We start from the raw sequence: 13,719 nt of genomic DNA, 5'->3' as shown, positions 1-13,719 counted from the left end.
ACACCCCGCTCATTATCATTGGGGAAACGAGAGGGGTGGGATTTTCCCTGGGAAAAGAAGAGCTTGGCTTCATGGGTCGAAGTCTGGATGCCTTCAGGCGAGGCTGGCGACCTTGCGGGGAAGGAAACGATTGACGTCGTTGGGGATGCGGGGGCAGAGATGATAACATGAAGGATTTGGCCGTGACCAGTAGTACATTGTTTCTTTGCATCAGAAAATATTGTTCAATGTTTAGGGATTTAGTTCCAGTATCAAGAGTTGTTTATTATATCTTCAAAGGCCCCGTCTGGATGCAAGACCCTTGATTTTCTTTACAGAAGGATATTAGTTTTCGTACTATAGCTCAAGCAGAGAATCATTAGGATAATGTACACGTATTCTCAGCCAACAAACTTGACAAGGTTGAAGGCATGAGGACTATTATCTGTGAAGAAAGCAAGAACTAATAAATGTTACAGACGAAAGTGGGAGAATGTGGCGTCGTGATGTGAAATAATGGTTGCTTGCCAAGCCATTGACTACATGTGTTCCAAGTGGCGCAGGTACTCACTTTCCTCATTACCACCACTAGAGACAGTTCAACGGAACTTGGCAGCCTGCAAGCCAAGTCTCGGTCACGCTGGCGCGTCGTTGCCCCAGTCTTTTAGCATCGCGAACTCCTACATCAGGTCAATCAGGACACTTCTTGGGGAGCCCTACCACTCCACCGCTGCCAAGACTGACCAGGCAAAACAATTCCCTCCAATAGTGTATCATAGAGAGCAAGTTGGCATTGAATTCAGCTGGAGTGCAGAGCATGAGCCGTATCAAGCTTCAATGAGTGACTACCTTAGGTGTGGACAGGGTACGAGATAGATCATCTTCCTGTGAATTAAATAGCTGTAAGTACGTAAGTAGACAATATTCCACAAAGCATAAATCGTGTAGTATTTGGAATCTCTATAAGTTTCTGCTGCCTCTTTCTGCACATATGCGTCGAACGCCGAGGGACGAAGACGGTAGACCGAGAGTACCTGGGAAGGAGTAACAATGGTATGGCTTGCGCTTATATCATGAACGCACACGTATGCTCAATATCCCTCCGCCGAGTGGTGTTTGATCGTGCTTTTCGCAAGTAAGGATGAAGCCAAATTAGCGTGATACACCTCATTAACAGTAGATAGTGGCTAACCTCCCACAAGGTCGACCTAGACCTCAGCGATCGTAAAGATCGTCAGGTACAGCTGTAAGATTCAAGGTGACATTGTATTGACCTAGTCATCAATACACAATTAAGGTACTACAAGCATGCTGCAATCCTGGAATAAGGTTCCGAGACTAGCCTTAAGAGTCTAAACAACCCCGCGCCTACTTCCTCAAAGCTCTCACCACCGGCTAGGGCCATGCAGTGAATCATGAGTGGTCAGAGTATGATCGCCATTGCATGCTTTGACTGAAAGTCACAACTCGCAGATGAGAAGCCCTGTATCAATTATGCAGAATTCCTAATTGAGTGGAATTGAACACTGTAGAACAGGAAGTATGTGTGGTTCTAGTCACGCCCACGCCAATTGGCCCGGCGGCGATGCCGGACTATGAAACGTCTTCAAACTATAGCAGTAGATTCTAAGCCAACGTGAATGCTGGCTTTCACTGACACTCGGTTTTTGCTTGCTCTATAAAAATGACGGCTTATGCTTATGCGTTTTCTCTCTTCTCAACTTCCTCAACCTTTGCCTGAGCGTGAACCCTCGCAACTCCAGCCGCAGAATCTTTGCCGTCAAAGAGCATCGAAATCTCCTCCAACGTGGGACCCCTCGTCTCCACGAAAAAGAAGTATATGACCAGACACTCGATTACCAGACTGTAGATACCGCATCATTAGTCTCCAAACATGACAGCAAAATCCATCAAGGGCACTTACATGGCGATGTAGACGAAGTAAAAGTGCCACTCCAGCTGCTCAAGTCCCAGCGGGTTGACCCACTGGTTGAAAACACCACTCAGTGCAGTGAAGCAGAAACACAGAGTGAGACCCTTGGCGCGAATATTGTACGGCAGGATCTCAACGGTGTAGGAAACTGTCAACCCCGGCCAAGCCGCTCCCGCAACACCGTAAAAGACGAAGATCATGGCCACAACGGCGATGCCGGCCGACGAAGACTGAGTTTGGGCGTAAACTGCGCTGCAGGCTGTCCAAATGGAGAATGAGATGAGCATGCCGACGCCGGCGAAGAGGAAGAGGACTCGGCGTCCGATTCGGTCGACGAAGAAGGCGGCAGTGAGCGAGACAAGCCAGCACCAAATGGTAAGGCCACCGTTGATGTATGATTGTGTGATGGAGCTGAAAACCGCCATTAGATACTTCGTTGGCTACAACCGTTGTAGAGACGCAAAACTTACTCCTTAATGCCAATAGTGCCCAGAATAACGGCGAGCTGTACAATTCCATTAGATGCAACATTCTTCAACTTGTGTAGAAGGTCTCCGCAAGTCCAGAGTCCACAAACTTTGAGAACCGCTGTGGGCTGGATTGGAATACCAAAAAACTCACATAGTATGACACCAGGCCGTTACCACTGCACTGGGAAAAGATGGCGGTTGCAATAATGAGCCCGCAACGCTTGCGGTTTCCTGGAGTCCGGACGAGTTCCATCCAACCGCTCTGAGCCGAGGCTTCCTTCTCAAGCCGCAGAGTGCTAGTAATCTCGGCAAACTCCCAATGCGCAAATTCGTCGTTTTCGTTGTTGTTACCATGGTATTTGATGAGAACCTTCTTCGCCTCGGCCTCCTTGCCCTTGCTGATCAGCCATCTCGGGCTCTCGGGAAGGAACCAGATGGCCATCAACTGGATACCTGGCATCATGCACTGCAATCCGGTGGGGAGTCGCCATTGTAGATCGCCGGACTGTTTCGTGAGTGTTCCGAAGCCTGTATTTCACACCAATCATTAGCCGAATGTCAAAAGATTATCAACAAATTTGGTTCGAGTTCGAGGGATAGGAATACGCACACGACCAGGCTGCAATGATACTGCCTAAGTACCACAGCGTATTATAGAGCGTCGTAACCTTGCCACGATGCTGAGGATGTGCCACTTCGGTGATGAGAAGGGGGCATGTGCCATTGGAAATGTTGGATCCAGCGCCCATGATGAAGCGACCGATGAGGTACATGGCATCCCTACTGGATCCAAAGGGGAAAGATTGCAGCAGTGCGCCGAGGATGACGAGGAGACAGCCGATGGCGGTGCCCCATTTTCGGCCGAGGCCGTCGGCGATGTAGGGTGCGAAGAGGAGGACGAAGAGGCCGCCAAAGCCTGGCATGGCACCGAAGATTCCGAGTCGACTTCCTGAGGGGTGATCGAAGACTGTACGGGAGTTTGTCAGCAAACAGACGTTTGGAAACACAGATAATGGGTGAAGATTGTGAGATGCGGGATCACAACATGCCACAACCATAACACCCAACTTACAGGTCTGCCATGACTGCATGGTTTGAAGTCCGTTTAACAAGCTTCCGTCGTAACCCAGTGTCGTCGATCCCAGAAAGAGGAAGACCATCATGAAGTAGAGCTTCCTCAACTCTGTCTGCTTGAACCACGGCAGCGTCGATGCTTCGGGTGGCTGTAGATGTGGATCGTCCATAGTTGCAACATCGACGTGATCAACGCCGTGACTCTCCTTCTGCTTCAGATCCATGACTTCGTTGCAAGTTAGGTATAGTATGAGTCAGAAAAGAATGTGCAACACTCGAAAAAGATTGGAGGGCCTGGTTGTCGCTACCGAGATGCCGGCTTGCTGCATCCCATGATTCTTGGGTAATGGGACCGGGGCAAGTGTACTTATAATAAATCGGTAGATGGTTCTGGGTAAGTGGCATCTCGATATTGCTCAACGCCCACTAACCGCACCGTGACCCCTTCCCGCTTTCGAACTGAACAGCCCACCCTCGAGGCGAAGACCGAGGGTGCTGTATCCGATGACGGCTCGAAAGCGGCCAAGCAAACAGGCCACACAACTCAAGGAGATGGACTACTCCTCTCCCTATGAGGCGTCACTGAGAGAAAGCGGGTATCCAAGTTTTTGCCAGTACCGAGAAACAGGAGCACGAGACACTAGATGTTCATTGGAGCGACAAGTCCCCATGGGGGTGGATTGCGGGAATCTCAGGAAAAGACTGGACGAAGAGAAGAGAACGGGAAGTACAAGATCCAGTATTATTTCTCCACATTTAGGTTCCGGGAAAAGCTGTTCGCCGCCTGTTCATGTTAAGGTCTGGTATTTGGCAGATCCTGGTGTAAGGTTAGGTAGGCATGGCGTGGTCAATTAGTTAGTCAGGGACAAGAAATTCGTTCAAGTTCCTCCAACCCAGCGGTCCGGATGGGCCAGCCCGATGAAAATGACTGAAGAATGGATTATCTGGGGGAAAAGGTAACCTCAATCAACCAACCAAATAACAGACTTGGGCTTCGTACCCGGCGAGCGACAAGCATCTGCAGAAGAGATCCACATCATAGGTACTCCTTTCTTTCTGTACGAATACCAGCAAAGAGCAGGAGAAGGCAGGGAACATTAAAGTTCCTGGAAGGTCTGGAGCTATGCCCTTCAGAGTCTGGGCCTGACTCGATTCGTAACGCCCCAGTGCGGGGCTTTTCCCTGCAAGTTTCTCCCGAGCACATGGAGGCTAACGAGCGTAAAGAGGAGCAGAGGGGAGCAAAGAGAAAGTAAATCCGACGTTATTGCGACGCAGAGCGCCCTGCAAGAAGGTTCAAAATACACAACTCCCGACAATTCTCCTCGGATATCCCTCTGCCCTCCCACCGTTGCCTCTCTCACACACTCTCTCTTCCCCATACTACTCCAACTCTCCAACATCTCTGCTCCATTGGGTCTCCTTCTGGGCAGAACAAACGCGGGAATATCGCCGGACAATCATGACCCTTGCGGCCACGTTTTGACAGTGATCCATCCTCTCCGCATTTCAGCCTACCACATCATCAGTTTGGAAGCTTCATGTTCCAACACCACCTAAACGGGCAAAAGAGCTGAAAGCTGTATTCTCCACCATTGGATCACCAGCCCCCTCCCCGGATTCTGAGAGGTTTATCCGGGGAATCGAACACACCCGCAGCTTGCATGTTTGATGAGCGGAAGCAACTTGTCTGATCTGATCTAATCTGGTACTCATCAGTGTGAGCGGACTCGGGTCTTTTGGTACGGTCTGACAAAGACTACTGCCATCTACTAACCAACCACCCAAGCCACACATCATGGAGATCGACCGAGTAACTGGGCCACCACCGGACGGAAACGGGGCTCACTCCCCACTTTCGACGTCTCCCGCCTCACCAGCCAGTGGGCGGCCGAGGGCCAAGATTATCAGGAACCAGAACGCCTGCGACGCATGTCGGTCCCGCAAAGTCAGAGTGAGCAGCAAGAAAGCCTAGCCCTTGATGTCTCACGAGGCCTCTACCCATGATGACTAGTTTTCATCGTTGGGTACCTCGTACAGAGACTTTTGTAAACCTCTGACCATGGATGAGATTGGTTAATTCTATCCCATGTTTCTTTCGTCCCGAGGTTCAACCATCTCACCCCAGACTCTGTTGGACTGACTGGACCGGCAGTGTCTCTACGGCTCGGGAGAGGGTCGATGCCAAGGCTGTACATTCCTCGACATCCAATGCACTCATGAACGGCCTAGGCGGAGGAGAGGACCACCAAACAAGTCCGTCCAAGCCCCGGCCCTGCATCTCATCTCATAGGATGATGTCCAGCTGAGAGCTCACATACTAACCAACCATAACAGACACGCACAGCAACACCGGCAGCAACAATACGACCAACAGCGAGCAAATGCTCCCGCATCAGCTGCCAGCCAGAGGAGTCCCTCAGTATCAGACATCACCTCACCAAGCGTAGGCCTCGCCTACCAAACCTCACCTGCCGCCTCATCGTCGACCCACACACAGACACCCCAGTCTCACACTCACACTGAATCTCACCATTACTCTCACTCTCAGTCGCACACAACTGCCACGACTCACTCAGCAACAGACCTGCGCGCCATCATCGCAGGCGCGCCGAGTCCCAACACCACCACGGGCTCCCACCACAGCAACCGCCTCGCCCTCTTCGCCCCCGAAGACCTCGTCCAGCGGATGTTACACGACTGGTTCAAAAAAGTCCACGCCCTCGCCCCCGTCCTTCACCGGCGGCGCTTCCTGCACCGCCTTAAAGCCGGCGAGGCCAACACCGACCGCACCTTTTGCGCCCTCGTCGTGAGCGTCTGCGCCGCGACGGTGGCGACGTTGCGAAGGGCCGATTACAGCCCTGTCACGGTCGAGCGGTGCCTGGACTTCATCGAGGAGCAGCACCTGCTCGACCATGGCCTCAGGAAGCCCGTTTACTCGCTGGACTGGTGCGTCGCGATGTACAACATTGGCACGTCGGCCAGTTCGATGAACGAGGACGGGTTGGGGGACATGGGGTCGTTCCATGGTATGTCCGAGGCGGCGGCGGGGGCGAGGTTCCTTGCGTACTACCGCATGGCGGACCTGGATATGTCCGAGCAGCAGCTGCTGAAGAGGCTCTTTTGGCTGATCTTTGCGGCATATTGGTACGTTGCCCCCATTAATGAATGCAGTAACCCCTGTCTTTACCCCCCACACAAACACAATCACAACCTTGAAAAAGTCGAGATGATGAACAGTCTTCGGTTGACGTTTTCCTTCATCTGAACAGTAGTGCGGACATATTCGGGAGACTGTCCGTAAGTATCGTCTCTCATCAAGAGAACCGCGCGCACCTGCGCCCTTTACCCCTGACAGACTCGCAACTCGAGACGGGGCCACAACTGTCCCACGCGGAATTACCGCCGTGGCATGGCGATACAACTTCCTACGTACCGGGTTTAAACCAGCTAAGCGACCTCTTCCTGATATGGCACGAGGCGCAAACCGCGCCCATAAGCCTCTACGGCGGCCAAGAAGAGGCCCTCAAGCACTGGCTCGCCAAAATCCAAACAATTATTGACAACTTCCCGCCCGAACTACGTTGGCGCGGGGGTCTCTCGCGCCCCTCTCACATAACAGAGGGTCACGACACGCAAATCGCCAACCTCTTCATCACGAGCCTCAACATCCGCTCCAACCTACTGCAAAAGTTCGGATCGACGGTCAAGACGCGCGCGGAGGAGCACCAGCGCATTGTCGACGACCTGCTTGAGATTCTGTACCATATGCCGCAGCACGTTCTGGAGCAAAACGGCAACAGCCTGATCCCGAAATTGAGGGACTGCGGGGCGGCGTACATGGAGCAGATGGATGTCGGCGACGGCGCGCTGGTGAGTGAGGGCGCTAGGCTGAAGCTGGAGAAGTTACTGCGGAAGCTGGATGATATTGACTGCTGGCCTGGCTTACCTGGGATCGAGAGTCCGCAGAGTAGTAGGCAATGAAAATAATAGACAAGTTAAATGACCCAAAGTACTTACTTAACCCGCGAACTAGTTCAACTGCCTCATGCATGAACCGAAGCATCCAATGATGTTCACTATTCCCCAGAGGATGTAAGGATGGGCGGGAACTCTCCTCGGCGGCAGCCCGAACGCAACGTTGGACTCCACACATCCACAATCCATCCGGCGTGGTTGCGGAGACTTTATTTCTGGAGACTGTGGGTTGTGAGGAGACTCAGAGCCTTAACAGATGCGAAATATTTCCGAAGCCAACGCATGTTCAGTTCCTGGAACTCGGATTAAAGAGCCTTCTTTCGACTTTTATTTCTCCAACTAACATGCGTCATCAGAAGTGCGGGGAAATGGTCTTAAGGCTTGTATGTTAACCCACTTTGACATGGACTAATACATGGGACAATAGTGGCAGGTTAGAGTATATCCGAAGCTGTAAGTCGAGTTGCGAAGAATATCCGGAGCCATCTAACGGGATCGAACACGTCCCATCAGGCGATCTGCAAACTCCCGTCTGACGTCCCGCGGCAGTAATGGATCCTCTTCCCCATTCAAACGTCTTGAAGCGGACGAATGGCGGACGTTTCGACTGCCGGAAGCAGATAGAAGCCCACACCGGACAACCATTCAGCAAGTCATCTTCGGATTCTCCGAGACGGAGCTGGCGCCGGCGAGAGACCCTCCAAAAAGCGGTTCGTTGATAGAGAAAGCTCCTCGGGATAATGTAGACTCGAAATCATTCTGGCATTATTTCAACCTGACGACGAGCGACGAGAGTTTCTAATCCGTGGCCTTCAGCTCTCTGCCCTCTCCCTTCACACTCTTCTCTGATCTCACGCTGTCTCTTTCACAGCTGCCTGCAAACACACACACACACTCTCTCTCTCTCTCTCTCTCAATTGCCCATCATGACAGCATCAGAATCCCCCGCCACGCAACTCCCTCACCTCCGCCGCACCAATGGCAACACCCAGCTCTACCTCAAGGGCAAGCCCTTCCTCATGCTCTCCGCCGAGCTTCACAACTCCTCCCTCTCCTCCGCCCGCTTCATGTCCGAGGTCTGGCCCGCCATGAAGTCAAACCACATCAACACCCTCCTCGGCGCCGTGACATGGGAGGACATTGAGCCCACCGAGGGGAACTTCAATTTCTCCGAGCTCGACGCCGTGCTCGCCGGCGCGCGGGAACACGATATGCACCTCGTCCTCCTGTGGTTCGGCACCTACAAGAACGGCATCTCGACGTACGCGCCGCACTGGGTAAAACGAGACACCAAGCGCTTCCCGCGCGTGCAGGTTCTCGAGAAGGGGGGCGTCAAGAGGACCATTGAGATGGTCACGCCGCTCAGCGAGGAGGGTTGCGCCGCGGACTCGAGGGCCTTTGCTGCGCTGTGCAAGCACCTCGCCCAGGTCGACGCCGAGCACAACACGGTTCTCATGATCCAGGTCGAGAACGAGACGGGTCTTCTGGGCGACTCCCGCGACCGCTCCCGTCGCGCCGACAAGGCCTTTGCCACGCCCGTACCCGAGGCGCTCCTCCGTCACCTCAACGAGAAATCAGCCGACCTACACCCCAAGTTCAAGGCCCGCTTCGCCGATCCCCCAGCCTCGGGCTCGCACTCGTGGACGTCCATCTTCGGCTCTGGCTCATCAGCAGACGAGGCCTTCATGGCCTACCACATCTCCTCCTATGTCGGCCGTGTCGCCGCCGCAGGAAAGAAGGAATACGATATCCCCCTCTACACAAACACCTGGCTCAACTTCGATGACCCCTCCGACCTCGACCTCCGTGGCGTTCCCATCGTCGTCGGCGGCGGCGCGGAACCGGGAGTCTACCCCTCCGGCGGACCCTGTCCGCACGTCCTCGACATCTGGCGACACAACACAATCTTCACAGCCCAAAAGTCCCTCGATTTTCTCGCGCCGGACCTCTACTTCCACAACTACGAGACCGTGTGCAAAGACTACACGGCCCAGGGCAACCCGCTCTTCATCCCCGAGCAGCGCCGCGATGAGAACGGCGCACGGCGGGTGTGGCTATCCTACGGCACCTACGGCGCCCTGGGCGCAAGCCCCTTTGGCATCGATACCGGCCCAGAGATCGTCGGGCGCGAGTTCAAGCTGCTCGCGCAGGTGGCGCCGTACCTGCTCGCCGCGAAGCCCGAGGACAGGTTTGGCTTCTTCTTTGACGAGGAGATTAACACGGCGGGCAAGGGCGAGCGGTGGACGAAGGTGATTGGCGACGTTGAGGTTATCGTCGAGCGCGCTTTTGTGTTTGGCAAGCCTGGTCCGGGTGGCGGCATGGTTATTCACCTCGGTGACGCCAAGTTCCTGGCCGTGGGCCGCGGCTTCAACGTCCACTTCAAGAGCGTGCGGCCGGAAGCGACGTTTACTGGAATTCTTGCGGCTGCTGAGAAGGAAGTTGATGAGAAGGGAGAGCTACGGACGCTGCGGGTGTTCAACGGTGATGAGACGCGCAGCGGAGAGTTTTTGATCATGCCTAATGACGACCCGGACTATGGTGGGTTCCCCATTGCTGTTACGGTCCCGGCGCGGACGTGTATTGTTGAGATTGAGGCGTACTGGGTTGCCGAAGATGAGGAGGACCGGTGAATTGTGTTGTCTATTGGGATTGAGATGAAGACATTGACACTTGGAAATGGCACACTAAACTAGGACAAGGTACGATTCTAGGGTTATGGCTGGGTAGAACAGGTACAAAAGAGGTACGATATAGAGGTACGAGAGACTTCATAGACAGACTGTACATGCAATTCACGATTCAATGATACTCAAATCTCTAGTCCAATCAAGTTTGCGCTGAGGTTTTGGCGATGTCAAGTCGTGGCGGGGCTTCACTATGGCTTGTTTTCGGCTCCCGCATCGCAAGGGCGTCAATGACAACTCTGACGTAGACGCTGACAAAACACGACACAAAACTCACGCCCTTTGAGAATTTTCAGCATGTAAACTTCGACTCTCATCTTTTCGTTTGGAAGATTTCAATGACCCCGATTCACTGCAAAATCTGGAGCGTCTAGAGTCTGAGACCTCATCATTCACCGGTCGCAACTCACTCACATCTCACTCAACAACTCAACATCACGATATCCTTTCAAGACCCCCCACCACTACACAACGATGACTTCAGCCTCTTCATCTGGACCAAAACCCGCGACGGTAGCAGGAGGCTGCTTATGCGGCGCCCTTCGCTACGAAGCCACCTTCTCAGACACACATGACTTTAACGCCAACGCCCAGACGTGCCAATGCACCCAGTGCCGCAAGCAATCCGGCGCCCTCTTCGTCGCCTTTCAGCGTGTCCCCTGGCCCATGAAGTGGACGTCTCCCAAAGGCACATCAACGCTACGCGAGTTCAGCATCACACCCATGGCAAAGCGAGGATTCTGCACAGAATGCGGCTCGTGGCTTTACTACCATAGCGAGGGGGAGGAGTGGGGTAGTATCTGTCTTGGGACGCTTGACCAGGAGGCTCTCATTGGGGAAAAGGGCCAGAAGGGAGGGTTTGGTGCGATACTGGCTAGTGGTTTGGGTGGGCATGAATGGTGTGAGAATGAGATACCTGGCGTGACAGATGATATTCCCATGTTGAGGAGAGGACAGAGGAATCAACAGAATGGCAGTGATGCTGTCGTAGTGAAGGCTAAGCTGTGAAATTTGATAAGTTGGTATGAGATGTAAATTGAAGTTGGATAGGATTCAAGGACCGCGCTCTGCATAAGCTCAATGAACAGCTCACAACTCGCACGAACCAAATGAATTTCGGCGTCTCAAACCTGGGTGTCATCGCCCCCGAAGCCATCTCATCGTCGACCCCTTCCCCTTCCTACCCTCATCCTCGTACTCCTCCCCGGGCCCTCCGTCCTCTCCCCGCTCGTTCGCCGCATTCCACCTCCGATACGCCGCCTCAACCAAACCTCCAACCTCCTCCCTCGTCCCGCCCACCGTCCCAAGAACCATCAACGCCTCCGTCTCCTCGATCCAATTCTGCAACCTCCGGAACTCAATCTCTTTACCCTTCAACTTATCCGGCATCCCCTGCCCCTTCATCCACGTCAACACACCCGCGACAACGGTATTCACCCCGCCGAGCACCGTGATACTCGTCCGGTGAACGCCCGCCTTGGGGCCCAGGCACGTGAGCACGCCGCCGACGACGATCTGCGTTGCATGGCAGCTGTAGATGAGCACGGTGGCGAGAATGCGGAGGGTGCGGAAGCGGCGGTGGGCGGCGATGGTTGAGGCGTAGATGCCGAGGGCGGAGGTGCGGCCTGCTTCGAGGTCGCAGTCGTCGGCGGGCTGGAGGTGAGTGTTTATGCCGACGGCGCGGCGGAAGAGGAGCAGCGTCGAGGGGTTGGGGTCGGCGTCGGCTTCGTTGTGGGGAGAGGAGGGGGAGGCATCGCGGGGTAGAAGCGGGGAGTTCTCGTCGTTGTGATCGTCACTTGGGCGGGAGGGGAGAGGTTTCGACATGGTGGGCTTCGGCAGTCGTCTCGGTACTCTGATCTCGACAAGGGTCTTTGAGAGATCGAGGGATGGAACCTTGGCCGTCAAGATTCGAGTGAAAGATATGTATACTTGAGTTCCCGTAATTCAAGGACTGCCATCATTTATCAAGGCCAACGCATCACCCGTGGCTGGGATGGCTGGGGAGGAACAGCAACCCACGGACCTGAAGACGTGATAAGCATCAGGTCATAAGGGACTACGACACCAGGCTTCTGGTCGCATTTTGATATCGCGAACCGATCACATTGATGGTGTTCGTGTCGAAAATATGGGTAGAACCAAACGTGCACTAACACGGAACACTGCAGCGGGCCGTTGGTGGGTGTGACGGAGCCAACGGTCATTGGCCGCAGATAAGTTTGAGATGAGACCAGAGTCACTTGTCACCGGTCATTCATCACGGTGGAGTCTTTCAAGATGGAGATGAACCTGTGCCTGGATACCATCAGATGACTTCAGAAGCTCTTATATTAGATAAGGAACCTGATGAACGAAACGACTGTCTAGTCGGAGGGTCTAGGTTGAGAATAGGATCTTCGGTGAGACCTCGGTGAAGGCCGAAGCTGACCGATTCCCCGTAGAGCAGTGCTGCAGGGTCAAATTTCAATAAAATCCCATGTCGCATTTCGATATGGAATCCATTGTCGCACTTCAATACAACGACTCTCATTGAAAAGCACAACAGATCTGATGTCGTCTCACGTGAAAGGCCATGGCCACACTCTCGGGACATCTCTGCCGACCCTGAAAGACTTGGCTTCTCACTGCTGCGTACGCCGCGATGCCGCATTACTCTCAAGATCGTTTGAGGCGATCAACTTTGGACGCCGATCTACCTCATTCAGAATTAGTGCGCCATCGCCGGTGGTGGTCTACCACGCGACAAGAAAAAACACTCTCAATTGTTATGCGTCTTTGCTAGCATCTGTCGATCCCTGACGTCAGGGACTCGGACCGACCGCAAGGGACATGCGTCTCTCTGCATTTCTGTCACTCTGGCGCACTGTCGAGCGCGGGTGCTGTCAGCTTTCGTAAACGCACATCAATAGTCCGGATGGCGCTCCGGGTTGGGACATGTTTCCGTCATTGAACCGAATTCCTCACGTTGTCGGCAGCCGGGACCCTTGAAGAGCTCTTTGGAAGCTGGAGGCCCTGGAATTTAGAAGGGGGCTCGGACTGGGGGAATCCGAGCAGCGCAATGAAGACGCACGAAACCGTGGGCCAGACAGGAGGCAGATGCAGGAACGAAATCAAGCTTGACGCAGGAGTCGGAGAAATGAGTCTGGGCTTAAAATATCTGACGTGGGCGCGCAGCATTAGAGACTTCTGCACCGAGTAGAGTGAGTGGGAAATAGGAAGACGAGAGGAAGAGGCTGGAGAAGCGCGGCGTGCGGCTGTGTTTGTAAGAGTGAAACTGAGCCGCCGTCGGGAAGTTATTTGCTGGGACCAAGAGTTCGGAGGAACTCCGCGTGTAAAGCCACAGCTAATCCCGGGTAAAGAGAATACAGCGGCGACCGACCGATGAGGATGAGGAGGGAAAAGAGGGTGGTCAGGGATGTGTTCGATGCTTGAAGCCTGCGGGATTACGCCAAAAACAGCCATGCGGGATCTTCTTCTAGACTCCGCCGGGGAAGCCAAATTCTCACCTATGGGGCACGCGTTCATTAGCACTCTTTACCGAACAAGTCTCCTCTCGCCATCCTAACCCAGCCGTCTCATTATTCTTGTCCGTACTTTTGTTCTT

At 53.8% G+C, this 13,719-nt stretch overlaps 5 protein-coding genes across 5 annotated transcripts; 3 read left to right on the top strand and 2 right to left on the bottom strand.

The window, feature by feature from the left end:
* Positions 1-1,474: 1,474 nt before the first annotated feature.
* On the bottom strand, positions 1,475-4,151 carry BDZ83DRAFT_628674 (general substrate transporter). The gene is made up of 6 exons (XM_060508718.1): positions 3,455-4,151; positions 2,993-3,349; positions 2,534-2,910; positions 2,383-2,417; positions 1,904-2,323; positions 1,475-1,843 (listed from the first exon to the last, which is right to left on the bottom strand). The coding sequence occupies exons 1-6, from the start codon at positions 3,678-3,680 to the stop codon at positions 1,678-1,680; spliced, it is 1,581 nt and encodes a 526-aa protein (XP_060362632.1). The 5' UTR covers positions 3,681-4,151; the 3' UTR covers positions 1,475-1,677.
* Positions 4,152-6,142: 1,991 nt separating this feature from the next.
* On the top strand, positions 6,143-7,437 carry BDZ83DRAFT_582759 (uncharacterized protein; the record flags this gene model as incomplete). Its single annotated transcript, XM_060505577.1, has 2 exons — positions 6,143-6,600; positions 6,726-7,437. 2 exons carry the CDS (start codon positions 6,143-6,145, stop codon positions 7,435-7,437), a joined length of 1,170 nt encoding a protein of 389 aa, XP_060362631.1.
* Positions 7,438-8,304: 867 nt separating this feature from the next.
* BDZ83DRAFT_703773 (glycoside hydrolase superfamily) lies at positions 8,305-10,061 on the top strand (the record flags this gene model as incomplete). Its single annotated transcript, XM_060511484.1, has 1 exon — positions 8,305-10,061. Exon 1 carries the CDS (start codon positions 8,358-8,360, stop codon positions 10,059-10,061), a length of 1,704 nt encoding a protein of 567 aa, XP_060362630.1. The 5' UTR covers positions 8,305-8,357.
* Positions 10,062-10,589: 528 nt separating this feature from the next.
* Positions 10,590-11,123, top strand: BDZ83DRAFT_582699 (glutathione-dependent formaldehyde-activating enzyme; the record flags this gene model as incomplete). Its single annotated transcript, XM_060505571.1, has 1 exon — positions 10,590-11,123. The coding sequence occupies one exon, from the start codon at positions 10,590-10,592 to the stop codon at positions 11,121-11,123; it is 534 nt and encodes a 177-aa protein (XP_060362629.1).
* Positions 11,124-11,187: 64 nt separating this feature from the next.
* Positions 11,188-12,179, bottom strand: BDZ83DRAFT_416665 (uncharacterized protein). The gene has a single exon (XM_060502957.1). The coding sequence runs from the start codon at positions 11,937-11,939 to the stop codon at positions 11,253-11,255; it is 687 nt and encodes a 228-aa protein (XP_060362628.1). The 5' UTR covers positions 11,940-12,179; the 3' UTR covers positions 11,188-11,252.
* Positions 12,180-13,719: the final 1,540 nt, after the last annotated feature.

The sequence above is a fragment of the Colletotrichum acutatum genome, assembly GCF_030867785.1.
Source record: "Colletotrichum acutatum strain CBS 112980 chromosome Unknown BDZ83scaffold_77, whole genome shotgun sequence".
Taxonomy (NCBI): domain Eukaryota; kingdom Fungi; phylum Ascomycota; class Sordariomycetes; order Glomerellales; family Glomerellaceae; genus Colletotrichum; species Colletotrichum acutatum.
This window is presented reverse-complemented; position numbering and strand designations above follow the sequence as displayed.

Excerpts from the sequence above, each read along its gene's own strand:
- BDZ83DRAFT_628674 (XM_060508718.1), bottom strand. The coding sequence starts at position 3,680 with ATGGATCTGAAGCAGAAGGAGAGTCACGGCGTTGATCACGTCGATGTT. Across the intron at positions 2,418-2,533 it reads ACGGCCTGGTGTCATACTAT|CTCGCCGTTATTCTGGGCAC; the intron begins GTGAGTTTTTTG and ends GGAATTGTACAG. Across the intron at positions 1,844-1,903 it reads TACTTCGTCTACATCGCCAT|TCTGGTAATCGAGTGTCTGG; the intron begins GTAAGTGCCCTT and ends CGGTATCTACAG.
- BDZ83DRAFT_416665 (XM_060502957.1), bottom strand. The coding sequence starts at position 11,939 with ATGTCGAAACCTCTCCCCTCCCGCCCAAGTGACGATCACAACGACGAG.